At 55.4% G+C, this 22,230-nt stretch overlaps 4 protein-coding genes across 4 annotated transcripts; all 4 read left to right on the top strand.

The window, feature by feature from the left end:
• Window positions 1-761: 761 nt before the first annotated feature.
• COL26b_011786 (uncharacterized protein) lies at window positions 762-3,263 on the top strand (the record flags this gene model as incomplete). Its single annotated transcript, XM_053184446.1, has 1 exon — window positions 762-3,263. The coding sequence occupies one exon, from the start codon at window positions 762-764 to the stop codon at window positions 3,261-3,263; it is 2,502 nt and encodes an 833-aa protein (XP_053031605.1).
• Window positions 3,264-6,840: 3,577 nt separating this feature from the next.
• COL26b_011785 (uncharacterized protein) lies at window positions 6,841-8,653 on the top strand (the record flags this gene model as incomplete). The annotated part of the gene is made up of 2 exons (XM_053184445.1): window positions 6,841-6,872; window positions 7,177-8,653. The coding sequence occupies 2 exons, from the start codon at window positions 6,841-6,843 to the stop codon at window positions 8,651-8,653; spliced, it is 1,509 nt and encodes a 502-aa protein (XP_053031604.1).
• Window positions 8,654-9,751: 1,098 nt separating this feature from the next.
• COL26b_011784 (uncharacterized protein) lies at window positions 9,752-10,834 on the top strand (the record flags this gene model as incomplete). The annotated part of the gene is made up of 2 exons (XM_053184444.1): window positions 9,752-9,867; window positions 9,949-10,834. The coding sequence occupies 2 exons, from the start codon at window positions 9,752-9,754 to the stop codon at window positions 10,832-10,834; spliced, it is 1,002 nt and encodes a 333-aa protein (XP_053031603.1).
• A 551-nt stretch (window positions 10,835-11,385) lies between these two features.
• On the top strand, window positions 11,386-12,165 carry COL26b_011783 (uncharacterized protein; the record flags this gene model as incomplete). The annotated part of the gene is made up of 1 exon (XM_053184443.1): window positions 11,386-12,165. One exon carries the CDS (start codon window positions 11,386-11,388, stop codon window positions 12,163-12,165), a length of 780 nt encoding a protein of 259 aa, XP_053031602.1.
• Between the last annotated feature and the right edge of the window lie 10,065 nt (window positions 12,166-22,230).

Here is a 22,230-nt window from a genome sequence, read left to right as displayed (position 1 = left end):
CAGACCAGTACAAAAACATGATTCTTATTACCAGTGAGAGGGTTGTTACAAATTATCCACACAGTCCGAAGAGGAGACGAAGCAGACCGAGTCTCTTGAACCGTTGACAGCTATCCTTCGCATGACAGTGATGACCAGAATCTGAGGCTGCCCGCCTGAGATGCCAATATCTACTGCTTGACTCTCTCTTTCTGCCACATACGACCATACCCATTAGAAAACTCGGGATCCCGTCCGCTCTCCCATAGATAAGCTAGTGAGGGCTGGAGTAGTAGTCGGGTCGGTGATGACCGGCGAATGCCCGGTGTTGTATGTTTTTTGGTGTTTTGTTTGAGCTTGGAACCTCTGGTTTACTGAAGATGATCTGTGACTGTTTTGAGCAAGAAGCTTTGTGTGCCTAGATTTCTGTCTTTTTCTTCGAGAGGACAGGTACAATATGAGATAGATCAATCATAAGTACTTGATCACTAACATGTCTTGAGGTGGAAACGCTTCTGGCTTCGGCATCGTGAGGTGGATCGATGTTGTGGAGTTGTGGACGCCTCACGTGTACAGTGCGAAAGGGATGACTTGGCCCCTAGCTCACTGTACAAGCCACAACCGCTGCGAAGGCACCTTTCTGCACCAGGCGCATCACTTACAGCGTTACAACTCTCCAACTGCAAATCATTTCACCATTGTCGATCGCGATCGCGCATTCTCTCTCCCACAGCGTTTCTCCCGACTATGCGACGCGACTTCCAACGGTCGCTTCGGTAGATATGTCTTCGGCAAAGAACCTGGTCGAGTTTCCCGACGTGGAGGCGAAGCTCCAGAAGGCACCCAAGCAATCCGCGTTCGAGAAACAACGAGCCGAAGCCGAAGCAAAGAAGGCCCGCGAGGCCGCCGAGACGGCCGCAGTATACCAAGACTTCGTCAAGAGCTTCGACCACGATGACGATGACGACACAGGAAGCAGCCGCTTTGGCTCTTTCCCTCCACAACGGCCACCGAAGGGCCCTGGTTTCGGCGGCGCGCCGCTGGGAGGAGTCGCTGCATCGAAACGACATTTTGGCGCATCTGCACTTAAGAGCGGCCCAGGCAGCTTGGGTCCTGTTTCTAACATGAAGAGTGGTCCAGGAAGCTTGGGTCCTCCCGCAGGATCATTCGGGAGAAAGAGAGGTTTCGACGCATACAGGCAAGAGAGGGATAGTGGCAGGCTGGGCTTTGACGATCGCGAAGAGCCAATGTCAGTCTCCAAAGCATTTCACAACAGCGATGATGAGGAGGAAGGCAAGTCGGACTCGAGAGAGGAGATGGCCGTGGCCAGGCCAACGTTGCGCCTGTCCCAGCTGCCGCCAGGCACGTCTATGGCATTCATCAAGTCACTGATACCGTCCAACCTGACCGTCGAGAACGTCAAGATTCTTCCACCCGGGGGTCCGTCTGGTACAGAGAGGAAGTGCGCGGTAGCCATTGTCACCTTGTCACAAGAAACACCCGCAACAGACATGGACGCCGCAGTAAGCTCATTGCAGAATCGCTACCTTGGATATGGATTCAATCTTTCGCTGCACCGACATCTCTCCTCAGCCGTTGCGATTTCCACAGCATCAACACTTAGCAGCACAACTGCTGGATCGCAGCCTTTCGGGGCCAAGCCCGTGGCACAACAGACCGCACCAGGCAACGCCGCAACGCAGCAGTCTTTCCATCGGGGCTTCGCGCCGCCCACCTCTTATGGGCCGAACGCCGCAGGCTCAGTCAACAGGAACAGTCTGCTTCATGTTCCCGTCAAGCCACCAAACGACATCAAGATGCTCCAGCTCATCAACAAGACGGTCGAGTCTGTTCTAGAGCATGGCGTGGAGTTTGAGGCTCTTCTCATGACCCGTCCCGAGGTCCAGAGGGAGGAGAAGTGGGCGTGGATCTGGGATGCTCGGAGCGAAGGAGGCATATGGTATCGTTGGCGGCTTTGGGAGATCATCACTGGCTCGGAATCACGCCGGAATAAAGGGAGGTATTTGCCGCTCTTCGATGGGAGCCACGCCTGGAAAGCACCAGAAAAGAACCCACCGTACGAGTTTGTCACTGCGATTGATGAATTCGTGTCCGATTCCGAGTACAATTCTTCAGATGACGAAGACTTTGATGGTGAAAACCGCGAAGGCCAAGGGGCCGAGGCCGAGGTCACCTTCCTAAACCCGCTCGACAAAGCCAAGCTCACCCATCTACTGTCTCGCCTGCCAACGACATTATCAAAGATACGAAAGGGAGACGTTGCGCGAGTCACGACTTTTGCCCTCACGCACGCAGGTAGAGGTGCCGAAGAGGTTGTCGACATGATCGTCTCGAATATCGAAAAGCCTTTCGCTCGAACGGGGGCGAACCGGGAGTTTCAGTCGAACAGCAAGGAAAGAGGCAGACAAAGGGACGACTCCGAGCAGTCTGATCCCGAGCCGGAAGAGAAGGCCGACAAGGAGGGTCCCGATACCAGCGCCGCAAGCCTCGTTGGGCTGTATGTGGTTAGCGATATCCTATCCGCCTCCTCAAACAGCGGCATCCAGCGAGCTTGGCGATATCGACAACTATTCGAAGCAGCACTCAAAGAGCGCAAGATTTTCGAGGGTCTCGGTCTGATGGCTGAGAAGCTAAAATGGGGCCGGTTGCGGGCTGAGAAGTGGAAGCGCAGCGTCGGACTGGTACTTGGCCTCTGGGAAGGCTGGTGCGTCTTCCCAGCGGAGAGCCAGGAGATGTTTGCGAGCAGCTTTGACAACCCACCATCTCTCAAGGTCCAGGAACAAACAGAAGACGACGAGGCCGCTAACAAGCGCAAATGGAAGCTGGTGGAGGCTTCGAACGCTGATGTCGACACCGCCGCTGCGGCCCCTAGGCTCAGGATATCGGAGAAGATCACACCCGAAAGGGAGGACGATGTCGAAGGAGAGCCTATGGACGAGGAGGATGTTGCTGGTGAGCCGATGGAGGACGATGTCATGGGCGAGCCAATGAGCGAGGAGGACGTGGAGGGTGAGCCAATGGCAGAAGATGACGTCGAGGGAGAGCCGATGGAGGAAGATGATGGGGGCGAACAAGCGGAGGATCAGCCAGCACCGGTCGAACCTAGCAAGGTAGAGGAGGCAGCAGAGAGCGCAGATGTCAACAACGGCACACCACAGACTGTCGGACGGTTGCAGTTGTCGTCCAAGCCGGCGGGGCCTAGGAAACGAATGAGGGCGGTGGATATGTTTGCCGACTCCGGGGACTCGGATGAGGGAAACTAACTGTTGCGCATGTGGCGGAAGCAGGGCGTGTCTCCGAAGGTAGGCCCCAGGGGGCAAAGGCCAGGGGCGGCGTTGGCGGCTTCACAATCTTGCTCACCTAATGAAGAACCCAAGAGTATTGAAAGAGTAGCCCGGTGTCTAGCATTGCAAACGCGGGTGTCTTGACTGGACCATGGTGGGCGCGGACAGGGTGCATGTGGAGGGGGGGTTGTGACTATCTCATACAGGTACATGTTGCCGACATTGGGCCGCCAAGTTCTTCTCTCCAGGCAGGCCAGGCGTCGGAGGCATAGCATTGCAGATTTGAGGCAGAGGGCGAGTCTACAGAAGGAGGAGGGTTTGGTGGTATTAGTAACGAGTCTGGGTCTGTCGGCCAAAGTTTGTTGGTGTGGCTCTTTGGCGTTGCTGCACTGGTGATGTTTACCCATCCTTGCAGCAAGAGGCTCATCTCATATACTCCAAGCCTCCAACAGAGATGTCGCAGACAACAGACTTGCGTCGAAATACGGGCAGTACCGAAGGCAAAAGAACGGGCGCAATTATAGAAGATACCCAGGTAGGGAGGGGAGAGAGAGAGAGTTAAGGAAGAGCGGCGCGGCGCGGTGCAAGTGTCTTCCTAATTTACATCACAAGTGCCCACCTTTTTTTTTCCCCGTCTGTGAATATTTCACCAGCGCTATTCCTGCACAGCCATGGATACGCATTCTTCGTCCAAGTAAAACCCTTTTGTGAGGGGTGGTGGGAAAAGGAGCAGGGAAAGGGGAAAAGGCAAGAAGGGGAAAAAAAAAAAAAAGACCAGCGTCTGCTCGTTCGACAACCGTCTCGTTGAATTTTTGGTGTACCGGATCCGGCCAATCAAAACTTGCTCACTTCCCTTGCCTCTCGAGCCTCTGACGGTGGAGTATCGACAGCTCGCATCCCACCCTCCTCCACGTCTAGTCCACGTCCATCTTGTTCTGCGTGTCTCTCTTCTTTTTTCGTTTGGCTTTTGGGTCCCCTGTGGTCTCCTCTCCTCTTTTCCCGGCCCTTTGTCCACGCTTGAGTTGCCCGATGTAGAGGGCTCGGCCGTGGGAGCTGCGGCTTGGGAATGCGCGTACTTGTAAGCCGTAGAAAGAAGTGCTATATCCGTGTGGGGGTAAGGGCGATAATTGCTGTGATCTTGTTAAACGGGAAAGCATTGACAGACGGGTTCGGATCATGCAAGAATGAAGACGGCTCAGCAGGAACCACTAGACGAGTGAGAGCCGGTTCTGATCACTGCTGGGCCAGGCTGACCATGGACTCGGGGGCCCGCGAACCGTCCAGCCTCTTTCCTTGAAAACAACTGCGGGAATCGACAGCCTCTTTATGTTGCACCACGGCTCGGAGCTAGACCCTTGGATGGGTTACCCTTCATGATGGGGACCAGTTGGGAAGGGGGAGGGAGGGGGTGCCGGCGAAGATGGAGCTTTCGGGACATGTCAAAGATGCGAGAGGGACGCGAAGAAGAAACATGGCCGAAGGTACTTTTGAGGTATTGACTGCAGGATGCTGTTATTAGTCCTCGTGTATCTTTGTCGGCGTATCCCTGGCAGAGTGAAGTTGGATTCGTCTCGGGGCGGGAGATGGTTGTCTAAGAATGTCTAGGCACTTACTCTTCCACCTACCCATCAGACTGGGCTGGAGAGATGCGGTGATGGAGGTTGGGATCCAAAAGGGATCTAGACTTGGTCGTCGCCTCGTGGCGGCAGCACCACCATCAACCCACGAGACGACCATGACGAGGCACGGCATGGCAGCGGCAGGGCCGCGGCAGAGTCCATGCGCCGAGCACGCAGCCCGTACTTATCGACCCGATTGATTACCCCTCCCTCCCCTCTCCTCCCGCGGGAGACGTCGGGTCGGGTAGCGGCAGGGACCTTTCAGATACCTTATGTATATAAAGTGTAATGCCACTTCGGTAGGTGGTGGTAGAGGGAGGATAGTCGCATTGAAGGACGTCCAGGGACCCTGAGATGGGACGGCATTAGATGGGATTGGGACGGATGGATCGTGTTGATGTAGCTGTCAGTCTTGGTCAGAGAGTTGCCCGTCTGAACAGGGCAGGGCAAGGTGAAGTGAGGTGAGGCCGAGCGAGCAATCTCATGTTGGGCTGATGAGTCCTTGAGGCGCTTGCGTGTGGAGCGGACGAGCGAGATTGATAGATGGGTTTACATATCGGGTGCCATGTAAGTGGGTGGGTGAGGTCGGGTGGTGGTGCAGGGCATGGTGCATACTGCATAGTAGTGCAGGTGGGAGGTGGTGCGGTGCGGGCTGGAGTGCGGTGCGGTGCCTGTGAAGACGCTAAGAACCCCCCGCACGTGGGGCTGTTTCGATGCGCTACCAGGATCCTTGGCGGCTTCCCATCGCCGCTTCGCTCTTGTCCCGCCGACAAGCTGGGCGGGCACCTGGGCAGCGGGCGGGCAGCCAACAACAGCAACAGCAGCCAGCCCGCCCGTGCGAGCGCCGCCTAGGTAGGCACCTAAGGTAGATAGATACCTGCTCTAGCGGGCTCTGACTTAGCCGCTGGTAGTGTTGTTATGAGGTGGTTTTCTGGTGTTGGCTGGTGTTGGTCATGTCTCTGTTTGACCACTCACTATCTCTCTCCCTGGCTCTCTTCACTGCATCTGTCAACCTTGCCTTAGTAACATACCTCAAGGATGGAGAAACCATCATTCAGTCTCCTGTCGTCATCTTGCAAACACAAAGAGACACCAAGCAAAAGCCCCAATGTTGGCCTAGGGTGCCAGGAGTATGGACTGGGCTTGCAGGCCGATCCCCAACGTCCGTCCACCTAAACGGTCCACCAGCCCGTTTCTGTTGCCTCCCCTAGAGCCTGGAGGGGCCCTCTCTCTCTCTTTTAGCGACCGCCCCGGCCTTAACAACTGCTGCCATCCCTCCACAAACATTTCTGCCGCCGTGCCCGTGCCGCCGCCGCTGCGTCTGAGTCGTACCTTTGGCCTTACTCGCTTTCCCGTCCCGGACGCTGGTGCTGGTGCTTGTGCTTGTGCTTGTGCTTGTCAAGTGCACTTTGGCCTGCCTGGGCTGCCATTCTTTACCTTCGCCGACCCAGACTGCGGTTCACTCAACTCACCTCTTCCACATTCCTCAGCCGCCGTTCCATTTTCTCGCCAATCTCCAATCTCCGGTCTCTCGTCCCGCCCTGTATCGTCGCCGGATTGACTGCACTGAACAACACCTCGCCCACCTTTGCCGTCCTGAACACTCACTCTCAACCACTCCGGCTCATCGATCGTCGCCCTCAGCCCTCCGCCAAACTGCAAATGCGATACGTACAATCACCTCTGACTACATCCGTTGCCTGCTAGACGGACACTGTACCCTTCGAACTGGCGCCCGCCTCCATGTTTCACCTCGCGGCTCACTCCAAGGGTCCAAGGTCTGCAGGAGTCAGAGCCAAAGCGAGAATCGTCTCTGCTCGATTTCTTTCGTGAGCTTCATCGTCCTCGTCTTCATTCCCACGAGCCGATACTCGCCAAAATCTCTCCCTCCGTTGCCTGCCTCACCAGACACCGAGATCACCAAACCACCGCCCGCCATGCCGCTCATCAACGGCCAGAAGATGGCCTGGTAAGTCGCCGTCCATCCCTCCTGTCGCTCCCCTCGTCGCATTTCCCTCCTGATTTCCGCGCTCACTGCCTTATTGAACACTGCGCTTTGTCTGCTTGTTACTCCAACCCCGCATCACCCGACTTTGAGACCCTGAAGACGCTGACCTGTGATCGCGCTCGTTGCTCAGTGAGCCATGCATCCGTGGTCATCGTTCCACAAAATGCACCCACGCGAATGAGCGTTTGATGGTCCCCGTACGAAAGCCCGGTCGCCCGCTCAGCACATGTCCTCACCCGCCCGCCCGCGGTTGCGGTTGCGGCAGCGTCACCGCCGCCATCCCCAGGAAGCAAAAATGCGGCTGCGGCTCGAGTACCGCCGGCACGCCCACCGAGTCGTCCGCCACATCCAGCGTCGTCAAGGCCGAGTCGCCCGCCAGCGATGCCCCGCCAATGTCACCGACAAAAGCCCCCGCCGCTTCCTTCCGAGTCCAGAAACCGGCCGCCAAAGCCGCCAGTCGCAAACAGTCCTTCGATCCGGCCAACCTGGAGAGAATGGACGCTGCTCATGTCAACATCCTGCCGCCCTACGACATGGCCCAGGCGAACGCCTTGCCCCACGCGAACGGAATGGCGGGCATGCAGGCGCCAAGGCCCGGGATGGAGTACGGGGCCATGTCCATGATGGGCGCCGTCAATGGAGGCTTCCACCAGCCCATCATGTACCCGATGTTCCCGCAAATGCCCGGCATGTTTCCACCGGGGTCGATGATGACGCAGAATGGTGCAGTATCAACAGCGAGCACACCGAAAGTTGCGCCACCACCGGCCCCCCCAAAGGCATCAAACGGAGGCTCTTGTTGCGGAGGAGCTGCGAAGGCTGCCGTTGCGCCTCCGGCGCCTACACCGACAACCGCCAGCACAGGAGGCTCATGTTGCGGAGGAGCGAGCAAAAGTGAAGGCACCACAACGCAACCGTCCAGCGTCACATCGAGCCCAAAGACTCAGCCGAAACCGAAGACGGGCGGCTGCTGCTCCAGCAAAGCGGCGCCACCTATCAACACGAATGTGGCTACGAACGGCCACCTGAATGGCCATATGTCACCAAACGGAATGGCCATGTCCCCTTTCCAGACACCGATTGCCATGCCACAAGGCATGTATCAGTCTTACTTCCAGCCTACCATCTTCACCTACCCGCCGCAGTACGGATCCTACATGTCGCCTCTGCAACCTGCTCAATGGAGGCAGACAATGGAGGCTCTGCAGTACGGACAGCCTTCGCCACAACCGGCAGGATTCAACATGCCCGCGCCCCTTGGCTTTGTACCTGAAGGCACGAATCTCGCCATGGATGAATCGACATCGCACATGTGCAGCTGCGGCGACGGATGTCAGTGTGTCGGATGTGCTGCCCACCCTTATAACGACGCGACTCAGGATTACGTGCGGTCTGCGTGGAACAGCATGATGGAGGATGGATATGCAGCGACAAATGGCGGTACGAACGGTACCCACGGCGCCAACGGGCACTCGGAAGCGACAACCAACGGAGCTGGAGTCCGTGGAGTCGAGAAACACACAAACGGCGAAAGTGGCGGCTCGCCCCCTGCACCGCAGACGCCATCCGATGCCGCATCAGGCTTGAGCGAAGAACAGGCGCTGTCGGCCAGCGACTTCTTCTTCGTCACGTATCCCTTTGACGGGGATGGCTGCGCCGGCGAGACTTCGTCGTGTCCCTGCGGCGACGACTGTCAGTGTCTCGGTTGCACGATACACAACAATCCTTTGCCCGAGTCATGAAGACGAGGAGGGGAAGCCCGTTGGGAGTTGTCGTAGGATGAGATTTAAAGTTCGTGGTATATGTTTACGATGGCATGGCTGGGATGATGGGAAACGGGAATGGTCCGGAAGGCCGGCATGTTTCTGCCGTGATAAGGTCTCTGCATCGTTCGGTGTTCATTTTTGCAATGTCGATACCCGCCATAGGCTGTCGAAGATTCTGTTGTATAGAGGTTTTATCGAGGTTCTACAGATCTCGGGATCAGGCTACGTCCTGACGAATATACGTCGCTGTCTGTCACTCCCATTTCTTGTTTCCAAGTCTCTCGCTTCTTGCCCTCCTTGACAGTCATGCCTGAGTTGCTGAACATTGAAACATCTCAAGTTCGACAGGGACGTGGCTGACAGACCCGGCGATATGGAACGACCGGGGTGAAGGGCGTTCTCGGGGACCGTCGTCAATATTTCATGAGGGGAAGCCGGCACCTTCTGGCCGGGGGAGGTGGTAAGTTCCGGGGCCGAATTTGGGGTACCCACGGCTCCGGGTGCCCAGCCACCCAGAGCCCCAGCCTTTTTCTCTGCCCGCTACGGTGGGCGTTTTCTTTCTTTCTGCAACTACAAACGCCGAACGACCAAAAAAAAAAAAAAAAAAAGCAAAGGGGAACGCACAGCATCGGCTCATCCGAATTGCCCCAGTTAACCTTCCATTGCCTGCAGCATCAACAAGATTAAACGGTTACATTCGTCAATCCTTTCGCCATATTCATCAGACGGCGAACGAACTCTCGGCTGATCGGCTGGCTTTCGCACTCTTTTTCGCGGGATTGCTGGTTCCAAACGCACTGAAACTGTAGTCAAACAAAACGACGGCGACCCAACCGACGCGGTGACGATTCGCGCCTGTAAGGAGATCCCTGTCAGCTACCGTCCGTTCCTCACAAGGAAGTTGGGACCAAGGGGCGTGTTTTGACGTGTTGGTTGTGAGGGAAAGCTTGATTGTCCCAAGTCTGGACATCTGTTCGCCAACCCCCTTGACCTTCCATCGGCTTGCCTTGCCTCTATCTTATCACCGTCTCATCTGCACCGAACACACCAAAGAAAGTTTTGCGGAGCACCGTCATGCCGGGAGATCGGAATCGGAATCGGTCGCGGTCGAGATCGCCGGAGCGGAGGCGCGGGGATGTCAGACGGCGGTCGCCGGTCGACGAGGAGCATCGGGCGAAGAGGCCGAGGAGGTCCGACGAAGAGGAGAGGGATGAGGGGCGGCGGCACCACCACCATCGGCACAGGAGCCACCGGCATCACCATCGGGACAGCCCGCGGGAGAGCAGCGCGCGCAGCAGCAAAGACGTTTCTGCGGCGGCGGCACTGCCGTACGACGCGCGCGCGCTTTCGAAGAACGATCTGGACGTCTTCAGGCCGCTGCTGGCGTATTACCTGGACCTGCAGAAGCAAAAGGACATGCGCGACATGGACGAGCGGGAGGTCCGGGGTCGGTGGAAGAGTTTCATGGGGAAGTGGAACCGCGGGGAGTTGAGCTCCGGGTGGTATGATCCGGAGATGTTCATGGCTGCCAAGGAGAGGGCTCCGGAGGATGCACCGCTGGGGAGGACTGAGGAGGATGTGGACGAGGATGGGGAGGAGGAGCGCGATGATGATGATGATGACGACGACGACCTGGGACCGATGTTGCCGCCCACCGCTCGCGAGGGCGGACGGCGCTCCGGGCCGGGGATCCCGAGTCTCGCGGACCTGTCGCTGCGCCGGGAGAACCTCGCCGAGGACGCGCAGCGCGAGCGGGAGGCGCAGGTGGAGGATCTGCGGGCGCAGAGGAATGATGACCGGAAGCAGCAGCGGGAGCGGCTGGACGAGCTGGTGCCGCGCGCGGACGCGGGGACGAGGGAGCGGAAGCTGGAGAAGCGGGCGCTGGTGAACGACAAGATGAAGGGGTTCGCGGACAAGAGCGGGGACGGGCAGGTTGAGGTCGGGGAGCAGGAGCTCATGGGGGGCGGGGACTCGGTGGCGGAGTACCGGGCGATGAAGGCGCGGGAGGAGCGGAAGAAGACGGAGAGGGAGATTCGGCGGGAGGAGGTTGCAAGGGCGAGGGCGGCGGAGAGGGAGGAAAGGGTGAGGGAGTATCGGGAGAGGGAGGAGGGGGTTATGAAGGGGTTGAAGGAGTTGGCGAAGCAGAGATTTGGTTGAGGCGGAGAATCGTTACTTGTTTATTGGCATCATGGGGCGCGAGTTTTAATAGCATTAAGGAGGCGTGGTTCTGCACATTTGGCATGGAGCCGATGCATTCACATTCTTAGTACAACTAATCTGATCATTATTTCAAGATATTTCAGGCTTGATGCCACTCTCGATCTTCGTCTGGAGTTGGTTGAGTGCGAGATAAGCGCTCGCACAGTAGAACCATCTATCTTATGTGAACCAGAGGGGTGATGGAGGGGCAGCGCGCACTGTACCCACAACTTCACCTCATCGCAAAAAAAAAGTCTGGAAAATCCCGACTCATCTTCTCACAACCACATCCACACACACGCAAGTGAGTCCCTGTATAAATCTCACTGAGACCGCATCTAACAAACCACTAGACTCATTGGAGTCACACAGACAAATCAATAGGCCTGCGAGCAGCCGAGGTCTCAAATCACGTTACAGTCCTTCATCGCGGGGTCCACGAAATTTCTGCCCCTCCCCCGCCATCAACGACCCCTCCATCCAACTTCTCACCAACTCTCACCAACAAAATGAGCCCAGTCAGCGACGTCGCCGACGGCGACACGGGCGACCTCTTCCAGGACCCGGAGGACTACTACCCGCCCACGCCGCCGCCGACCACGCAGTCTCACACGCTCGCCTCGGGCCGCGTGCTCACGCTGCACCTGGTCGGCTACTCCCCGACGGAGGCGCACCACCTGTGGAACGGCAGCCGCGTGGTCTCGGACTACTTCGAGGCGGAGCCGGCGCGGGTGCGGGGGCGCACGATGCTCGAGCTCGGAGCGGGCGCGGGCCTGCCCTCGCTGACGGCGGGGATCCTGGGCGCGAAGATGGTTGTGGTGACGGACTTCCCGGACGTGGAGATTGTGCAGACGATGCAGAAGAACGTGGACGAGGCGGGGGATCTGGAGGGCGTGGTGGTCCCGGCGGGGTATGTTTGGGGCGCGGACGTGGTGCCGTTGTTTGAGAAGCTGGGGGGCGGGGAAGGGGCGAGGTTTGATGTGTTGGTGCTGGCGGATTTGCTGTTTAGGCATTCAGAGCACGGGAAGCTTGTGGACACGATTGAGATGGCGCTGGCGAGGAGGAGGGACGCCGTGGCGTATGTGTTTTTCACGAGTTACCGGCCGTGGTTGAGGCACAAGGATTTGGCGTTCTTTGATGTGTGCCGAGAGAGGGGGTTTGTGGTCGAGCAGGTTGTGGATAAGAGGATGGAGAAGCCGCTTTTTGAGAATGACCCCGGTGATTTGGAGGTGCAGAAGACGGTGGGCGGGTACGAGGTGAGGTGGCCTGAGGAGAAGCTGGAGGCGTAGGCGGTGGGTATGCGGTGATGGGTGTTCTTGGATGGGAAAAGTTTACGATTTGCGGATTGGGATCGATAGAATTGGGAAAATCATGAAGATAGATGGCTCGAGGGAATGGAGGGAATAGACTGCGAGCTTTTCACAAAGGTTTTTGAGGTCTCCTTATAGCCAGTTGACGCAACGCTCGCAAGGATGATAACTTAGAGTATTCGGACTTAGGAGAGTATAGTGGCTGGAGTAAGTGCCCTTCCATGTGCCCATCTACTCGCGCAGCACGGAGAATGCTTGGCATCTAAGGCGTACGCGACGACCCTTCCGCGGACGTTGTTGAGGTCATACTCATTCACCCGCGTACGTTTTCGAATTTGATCTATCGCCAAATATGGCACCTGTTTGGAGAGCCGATTACCAGCCTGGCCGGTGGAAATCCTGCCACTGAATGGCTTGCCAGTGATCATCAATCCCATTGCAGTACCTCAGTCGCTCAGGCTGTTTCTCTTCCGTATTGCAGTCAAATAACCAAGCTGAGGAGACACTGGACGGTTGAGCAATGTGGGAAGAGCAGTTGGCGGTTATATACTACGCGGCAAAGATGCGGAAACTGCACCTTCTGTCGCATGCACTCGAAAATGTAACCCAATACCTATCTTAAAAGTGGATTTTGTGGTGATAGAACGAACGCACACGTCGGCGTCGCTATTTACACATGGCTCTTTCATAGATATGCACAAGTCGTGAGCGTAGACGATCTACGTAGGCAACGAGCTCCCAGGAAAGGCTTGAACAATCAAGTAATGGAGCTAACTGACCAGCCATGAGTTTGAAGTTCTCGATTCCGTAGATGGAAGGCCTCCTGATTGCGTGAGCACATGATCGCCCGAAGATGGTTTTGACCACACTATGAGTGCTGTGCGAAGATCGTGGTCCCTTTAAGCGCCTGACTGCTATCTGAAAGGTAAGTTCCGAGGGTGTGAAGGGGTATCCACCGGGATACCCAGATAGAGCTGCGAGAAACAGACCTAAAGAGACACCTGCTGGAGTAGCAGTGACCAGCAGGTTCAAGACGCCGGCGTGGTTGGAAGCACTAGAGTGAGGAGATCTCCCACGCTCTCGCTTTTCGACTCAATCGCGTGGTCCTCGGACCGTATTTGTGGACAGATAATCTTTTGCTCATTTAGGGTAAATATATACGTGGAGTGAAGCTCTCAGGGAGCTCCTTGGGCTCTAGCCGCGTGGGCTGTGGCAATAACATACTGAACAACAAGCCATATAGATCGACTGATGGGAATCAGTTTGATATATATCTCTGTAAAAGTGACGCCATATCACATCCTCTTGCACCAATCAGGCCGGCCATCATGTTGTATGCCTTGTGATACTTCCGGGTTGTTGAGATGCGCATGCCCGGGCTCTTGATCTTTGGTCGGAGCGCAGTGAGTTGACAACTGTTGAGCTGCGATTCGTCTTTGCGTATTTGATGGTTTATACACGTGGCAGAACCGGACAACGGAGATGTGAGATCTCTGTTAGATGGGGCACGAGGCTGTTTGGAACATCGATACAGTCACTCATGGCTTGTGACTAACTTGCTGTGGAGCTGGCCAGTAGTATCGGCAAAATGGCTTGCCACTACCAAATTCTTGCCGTGTATTTTCAAGAACTCTATATGATTTACGAGGGTATTTATATTTGATGTATACAGAAAGCTGACATCATCTTGGCTTGTGATCGCGGCCTTCAATGCCGGAGCCGTTCGACTGTGAGTGGTGGTTTTGGCCTCCTGACGTTTCAATGACATGCTTGGCATCATGGGTAATATTGGCAGTTTGTTTCACATGGTCAGTGGTATGATTCTATCACGAATTAGTCAGATGTATGGTCGGCTCAACCCAGACACAAGCGTTTTCCACTGGGGGATGACCCCCTCTTTCAGGCAAGTGGTTCTCGGCCCGGGCAACACGGAAGCTTGACGCTCGTACAAGTTGAAGACATGTTCGGTACAAGTTTTGTCTCTATTCAAAGGAATGACATCGCTCCTGAATGAGAGGCTGAGCTAGGATGCTTTTCGTAGTTGTGGGCAATGCAGCTATGCAAGATGTTTGGGTACCGTCGAGTTCTGTCTGAGCTCTATTCTGGTTCTGTTAGAAATATATTCGGGGTAGTCTGGTGATAGAGACAAAGCCGAAGCGAGAGGATATCCAAGGGAGGGCCAATAATGTTTACCTCCATCACGCGCGTTTCTGGCATCGCCTAGTTCCGGTGTTCCTGTTAGACCTCGAAGTCCTTTGCAGTTTGGAATACAGAAGATCCATCAACTTGATTTGGTTTGAAATCTTGAGATGACTTCGGTGATGTTCACGCAAAATATAGCTGGTGCTTTGAGGAAACAACGACGGAGCAACTCGGAAGAGAAACTTCACGACTATGACAGAAGATGTCTATAAGAATGGCAGGTTCTACGTATGCTCTATTGGTGTAGCCGACAATGCCCGAATTGTCTTGTCTCTCTGCCAAAGTTTAGGAGAGCGTTCTGTGCCGAAAAGGTTTACAGCCGGGGGCTGTGAGGAACGTGTGTGTTAGTGATGTATCCAAGCCTCATAGTGATGCTGCAGTCTGCCACTTTCTTAGGTTTATTAAACATAATAGCATTCATTGCACTAGGAAACACATAAAAAAAGCCCTCAGATTCAACTCTGTACTATTGCCGGAGTTAGTTCATGCATTTCTCGTCATAAAGCTTGGTTGTCTTTCCTCTTTGGCGGAAAAGAAATCGTTGAAGATGACCGATCATTCTTACCAGAAACATCACCTCCAATGTCAAAAGACTTAGTCTTTATTCTTCGATGCTGACAATGTGTCCGATTTGAATCTGTTTTCTTGCACACGGAGTTCGAGTTGCTCCATCGCGACTATCTTGCATGTCATATGCAATGTCTCCGGCGTGCCACTTCCAAGGCACCTCAACCGTGAAGGCAAATGTATAAAACACATCAAATGAAAGTTGTTGAAAATCTCATCGAAATGTTCGCTACCGTACGGATATCCAAGTTTGGTGTCCCCATTTGACTCGCTTTCTGGACTTGCCATCTCTCCAGGGAGGTTTCGTCAATTGCTAAGTAGACTCATCCTTGACGAAAATACCTAGGTTCCATAGATGATTCGATTATTATGAGATTATACTCTCGGGAATATGAAGGACACTAACGGCGAGCAGGAGGTAGCACTAAGTAAGTATAGAAGAGAAGTAGTGCGGCTCGACGCCTCTCGAAAGCACTCGTCACGCCAAAGCTTGGCAGCGGTTTCTTTAAGCAGTGACTCGGAAGCAGTTGAAGTAATCGATCATTTTATTTTGATTTCTCCAGAGTTTCTCGTGATCACATGTGGCTTTTATAAAACTCGACGCGGCGTTCTCAGAGGTCTTGCCTGGAACGACACTCATCACCGATTGGGATGACGTCTTCAGCGTGTGGGATCCTGGCATATAAAACAAGGGCCTATTAACTGAACTTGCTATGCACGAACAACCTTATTGTGTGTGTGAGAGAGAGCTCATCATAGCCACTATCGCGGTAAATGTATTGACACATCGACAAAATTACTTGGAGTGCAAACCGTCCGTATTTCAAAGGTTGAAAGCCTTGAACTACCGCCTCAGATATACCAAGACGATGATATATCGCATAAGCGCAGGACAGAGAACTTCAAGGACGAGACTCAACACTTTATAGGACCCCTCGACGAAGCATGCATGCCTTGGGGTCATGGTTCAGACCATCGGAGAGCCTAGGCTTTCTCTTACGACTGGGGACGGGTTTCTGGACCATCTGGTATTTCTGTCTCAATCTCAAGCGGCATATACGGCCTTGATTGCTTTTCAAGGCTTTGGATGGCGGTGAAATGGACAGCCCTTCTGTGTATCTTGCAGTGGGATGACGTATGGAATGAGGGTGTCAGTTCTCTCAAGTATCTTGAGATAAGGGCAACGAGCTTTTCCAGTGCGTGTAGACGGACTCATTAAATCATTTCTTGCCATGATCTCACCAGCAAGTTCTACCTATGCCTTCGTCGGATGAAGTGCTGCAAGCTCTGCAGGCAACTTGAAAGTATGCGGCAGCAGTATTTCGTAAAGCCCTGGGGACGACAGCAAGGAGAGACAGAGATAGCTGGAGTACCTAGCTTGGCGATCAGAAGACAGGTGATGCACATAGGTGGTACGTTGCTGCAGACAGCACTTACGAAAGAAGTCAATATCCTCAAGAGTCATAACAGCAGGCATCAATTAGGACGACTCAATCATTTGTGTTCTAGGAGTCCAAACCCATCAATACCTACACTGAATTTATAAGTATTCGTTGAGATATGTGTGGCATGGCTCTCGACATCAGTAGCCTCGAGAATTGATGCAGAGGCGGTGAATCGACAGCTCTAAGCAGCAGCAAGGCTTTCATAGGCATCGCACTATGCAGGCGCATGACGACAAAGGTCGCTGGCTCGATTTGCTTATCACGCTCTCCAATTGCAGAGTGAGCCGCGAAACAACTGTTCAGACGGTACGCTCTGTCAAATATTGGGAGTTCTACATTCAGACATCTCGCCCAAGAGCCGGCCGTCATCGGAGAGGGATATCCTCATCGGACTCGAGGTCATGCGACGAGCAGCTTAGGCTATTTCGGGACTGTGTAAGCGGGCCGTACAGACAACTGCCCGTTACATTGCATGACAGCCCCGTGTCCAGCTTGGCATTGGGGGGTTTCTTCATGCCGCGCCGGGAGGGCTGTTGTCATCGGCATTTGCCCTTTGGGCCGAGAAAGGTCGAACGGCGTGAAGTTACAACGACGAAGTGGTAACCATTTCTCACGAACCAGCGGGCAAGGAGAGGCATCTTCTGCTCATGAGTTCGAGCGAGTGGTTCAGCCAAGGAGCCATGGAGGCTCTCTCACGAGCCCTCACACCCCGCCGCGAGAACATTCTGCCGTAGGATTGCTGCGAGGCTGAAATATAATTGTGAAAAGTTGCTGGAAGAGGCTTACTGCCTCGACTTTAAGGGGCTGAAGCTTTGCGTCAAAAGTTGACGTGGAAAAATTCATGGTGTGACAGGTGGTCAAGGAACGGGCTGACGTCTGTGTGGTTTGGGCGTCAGTCAGTCAACACGGGAGGAGCTTCGAATTTGAAGCCACCGAACGGTCAGCCACATCGCCGCAAGCCGCAAAGCCTCATTTGATCTCATTCTTCAAGCGCGCTGTAGTGGGCGTCGGGGGAAGGATGCCGATATGGCAGTTGAGGTACTCGGGCCACGATGAACTGGGAATGGAGTCGATGCGACACCGGGTGGAAGCTTGGCTGGTTTTGACATATTGGCGCCGAGGTCTTATCGTCCCTCATTTGTAAGGTGTGATGACCATCGGGAGCTTTGGGACACGTCGAAGGGGGGAAAATACCTAGCAGAGGATGCGGGGGAAGGGTGACGAGGATGTCTCCGATTCGAATGCGCCTGGTCCCGTCGTGGGCGCGTCTGAGGTGGTCGACGGGAGACTGCGAACGGGGGTAAAATGGGTTAGGAAAATCCGGACACTGTGGATCGGGTGGAGCACAGACCTTGTCACAGTGTGGGTCCCATTGAGTTACCCCACACTCTTGCGCACCTTCACACTTGGGCGCTGGGCACCTGGGGCAGGAAGGCACTTGACGCTGAGTGAAGCACTGGAAGCTCCTTCCTGCTGCAGCTTTGGCTGGGCTCGCCATGGTTTACCCTGTCCAGTGTCCTGCGTCGGATGGACGCGTGCCTGCCTCCGCAAATCCTCCATTTCTACTGCTGCAGCAACTATGCTTCTTCTGCCTGCTTCCGCTCTGAGATGCGCGTAGGGCCAGGAGCACCCAATGGAACCGACTGTCTTCGAGCCCGCCCGCTGCCGGCCGTTTGCCCACACCTGCCGCTGTACTACACACCACCACTGCACCACTCAGATGACGCAGCAACAAAGACCTGCTCCAAGATAGAGTCCACTAGACCACCAGCTCAACATATCTAGTTGCAGAACCGCAGCCATCGGGAAATTTATTTGGACTTGGTTTCTAGATGGGATGTCACGCTGGATGGTAGTCGAGGTGGGAGGGGCCCCGAAGATTCGAATGCAATTTCCCGCCACCCAGAACGGCCCTGGAGATATGCAGGCTTCGCAACTGAGAAAGAACCTGGTGAGCAGACGTTGAGCCGGGCCAAGCGAGCCGGCCGCCCATCGTCCCGGATGCTTGCCGAAGAGAGAAACAAGAGTTTCACGCAGACAACGAGTGCCATTCAATCAGCCAAAAGCAAACACCGGGTACCTTTTGTCGAGATGACAAGTGACGGGGTGGGCATCACGAAATGCTCAGACGCCCTCACCTCGTGCTTGGGGTAATAAGGTACGGTGTCTGAGGGGAAGGGACTGATGAATCCGACTGACGAGGGCAGGGTATCCTCATTTCACCTTTTCCCTGCGCCCAAGTTGCACCGAGACACCCGACTGCGACTCTCGTGCCCGCTTCGTGCGAAACGAAATACCATGATACCTGGGCCTTGACGAGGCAGACAAACCTACGTGTTAAGTCACACACCATGTAACAGTGGCATGGCTGTTCGTACAGCGAGTATCACTTTGAATTCGGTTTATCCTTCAGAGGCTGAGGTTCAGTTTGGGCGGGCGTGCGGCAGGTCCCTCGGGAGATTTTGCGTTTTGCGACCCCTCTCTGCTGCTGCCCTCGTTCAAGCTCCCGCACATTCCATTCTAGTATGTGTCTCGGACTCCGCAGTTGGAGACGTTGAGCTATTACATGGTGCAAGGGTGGTCGTCTGGTGTCTGGTGTGGTTGTCTGGGAGCACGAGCAAAGCTCGATTCCTCTCTTGACACACAACAACACGGGGCGTAGGGGAGGAGAGAGGTTTGAACGGATGGGAGGAGAGCATCACATCAACATCACATCCCATCGGCATGCCTCGCTGCATATCCCGCCGACAGCCTCAAAGTGGTCGGTATGCAATAGCATGGCCGGGGCCTGGCTTGAGGGGACCAGCCAGTTCTGATGGATGGAGCTGGGTAATCTGCTTCATGTGTTTTCTCCAATTCTTGCCCCGAGAAGGATGAGGAGGGAGCGGTTCGTTCGTGATGGGGTTTTCTGGTGTGTGGTCTGGGGTTCCCTGTCTGGGACGGCCGCTAATGGGGTGCTGCGATTGGCGCGTCTTGAGGGCTGTCGTCTCCCGGGTCGGTGCTCCGGTGCCCAATGAAGACGGATCCATGCTGGTTTTGCCCTTGAAGCGTCGGTGCAGCTAGCACGGACGGCGCCGGGGAGGTCAAGTGAGGGGGGGATTGCCCTGGCAGTTGATGGGAGGTTGCGTCTGCGGGAGAGGGGCAGACGGTTTAGAGATGAGGAGTACAGCAATGGCTTTTATCGACAAAAGTATGACGGGAGATGGGATGGCGAGACGGAGGATTACCACTTCGTAAGTGCAGAGTGGTGGTCGAGGTCTTGATATCGGATCGGGTGTTGATGACCCTTGGGCGACGACAAATGATTTCATGGCTGGTTTCCCATTGGCACCAGGAGTGAAGCTCCCCGCTCAGCAGTGCCAGCTTCCCCCACCACATGCAACCCTTTTTAGGGTGTTGAGCAGGGCAGACCTTGAAGCTTTGGCCGGGGCGATACCTGGTTAGGTCAGCTGGAGAAGGTATCTTCCCCATGGGCAGCGGACGGGGACGATACCTCACACATGTCAACTCCAAAAGTCCCCTGTGTCTTGCACCACGACCCACGGGCGCCACACACACACACACTCTCTCTCTCTTCTACTGCGTACTCACTGAACTGGAGCGTCCATGTCTGCACCTCACAATGCTGCTACTGCTCCAACCCGCCCCAGGCCACCACCATTTTTCAGGTGCTTGGAGCTTGGCTTGGCTTGGCTTGGCCTTCCTCCCTTGCTCAGCCTGGGGAAGGACAACTGCAGGACAGATGAGCAGGTACTTGTGTCTCAACCAAGATGCAATGCGCAGCCAAAGTTCCTTGACAGCTCACCTAGCCATTTAATGGAGGAATACGGATAAGGGTACCTAAGATCTAAGGTAGCTAGCCAGCTCGTCGTGCCGCTGCTACTGCCGCCATGCCCTGCTGTCGTTGTGCGCCGGGGATTCCAACATTTGGTGCAGGGAAGGGGAAGGGACAAAAAAAAAAAAAAAGAGTGGGAAAGGTAGCTTCTCCAATGCGGAGAGAGAGGAGACAACCCCAGACCCCAGATTCCTGCCTGGATTTCCCCCATTCAACGGAAGCCAATTCTTTCTCTCCTCATCACTCTCTCCACCTTTTCCCACCCACAGCAGCAATCACCTCACACACAGCTGAGCTGCGTTGCGTCTGTTCGTCCCGGTCGAGCTTACCACTACCTCACCACCACCACCTCGTGCTCCTCCTCCTCCTCATCCGCCGCCTGCCGCCAACCACACGCACATTCCCGGCGCCGTTACTTTACCTGCCACCGCGGACAGGCAGCCTCTTGTATCTCTCTCCTGCGGCATCGCTTCAGTCGCTCGCCTCCGCCTCCGTCCTTCGCCTTACCCGCCTCCCCCACCCACAGCAGACGACCTTCTCCATCTCCGAGTTCGAGGTCAAGTCAAGGTCGAGGTCAAGTAAAGGTCGAGGCCGCAGTCTGCATTGGATGCTGCTCTGCCGCTGCCGTCGCGTCGTGACCTGAAGCAATAGCGTTACATTGCAACCTCAAGACCCCATTGATCTTCCGCGGCACATCATCAAACAGACTTCTGTCTCTGCCGCCACCTGTTGAACCGCCTGTTGAGTCGCCGAGGCGCCGGCTCTTTGCACGCTTTCCCCTCACGCGACAACATTTACGCTGCCCATATACGTCGACCTCCATCTATCTTACCTGGCGGATACGTACGCATACGCCCCTCTGAGCATAGCATAACAGCACCGCCGCTGCGCAAACCATCAACGTCGATCATCTCCCCTATCCGACCATCCCTCGTCGTCTGTCTGTCGCACGGCGCCGCAGACAACCGAGATCTCCGTGCTTTCCCCTCTTCAGCTCCAGCTCCAGCCAGCTCCAGCTCCAAGACCAAAGCAACGCAACCTAATTAACTACCGGGATAAGGTATTGACTGCCCACAGTACCTACCTTACTTGACCTGCCTCCTCTCTTGGGTTGCTGTCAACATCCATCGGCTTGCACGCCGCGGTTCGCAGCAGCAGCAGGCGTTTCTCTTTGTCTCGCTCTGCACTCTCCGCTCCGCCTTCGAGTTCCACCTCGCTGTGCTGGTCCGCCCTGGCCCTGTCGACCGGCCGGCTTGCCTTGCGCACCTTCGGATACCATACCGTAACTACCTACCTGCCTGCGTACCTCGCTCGCTGCCCGCCACCACCACCACTCGCACCTCTTCTCCTCCTCATCCTCCTCCTCTCCCGAGGAACGTCTCCTCATCCATCTCCATCATTCCCCGCCTTTTGCTCTCCCACCCCCTCCCTGCTGTTCATCTCGCGCTCGACTGCCACTTTATCCAAGGTTGTTTTGTTTGAGCCGAGTACATCCACTTCATCCTCGCATGCATGCTTGTTTGTGTCTTCACCCCAACGCCCAAACATCCAGACACAATTGCCGCTGCCTCCCACCACACATCCTCCTCAAACTCCTGCTCACTTTGCCTGTATCTCTCGTGTCACTCAACGTGCCGTAACACCAATTTCTCCTCCTCTTTCCCCGTTGCGTTGCGTTGCGCTGCAACTGCCAGTGCCTGAGCAACAACTTGCCTACCCTGCTACCGGCGCATCCCTCTCCGAATCTCAACTCCACGCTCCCGTCGCGCGCCTCTCCCGCATGATTTTGCGGCAACGGCTGGAATCACTGCAAACAAAACGGCCGTCCGCCATCCGTGGATGCTCACTTACGCCGACCAGCGCACAGCTAGCTGACTGAGACTCGCCAACGCGAGGCTTGCATTCGAGAGACGAGAGGGCGAGGGGTACCACCGAGAGCGGCTACACCGATACGCTTCTCTCTTTCCGCCGTTCTCCAACGAGACACTCTTGGTT

This window comes from Colletotrichum chrysophilum (genome assembly GCF_026319265.1).
Source record: "Colletotrichum chrysophilum strain AFK26 chromosome Unknown scaffold_151, whole genome shotgun sequence".
Lineage (NCBI taxonomy): Eukaryota > Fungi > Ascomycota > Sordariomycetes > Glomerellales > Glomerellaceae > Colletotrichum > Colletotrichum chrysophilum.
The sequence above is the reverse complement of the archived record's forward strand: the minus strand, read 5'-3'. Positions and strand labels throughout refer to the sequence as shown.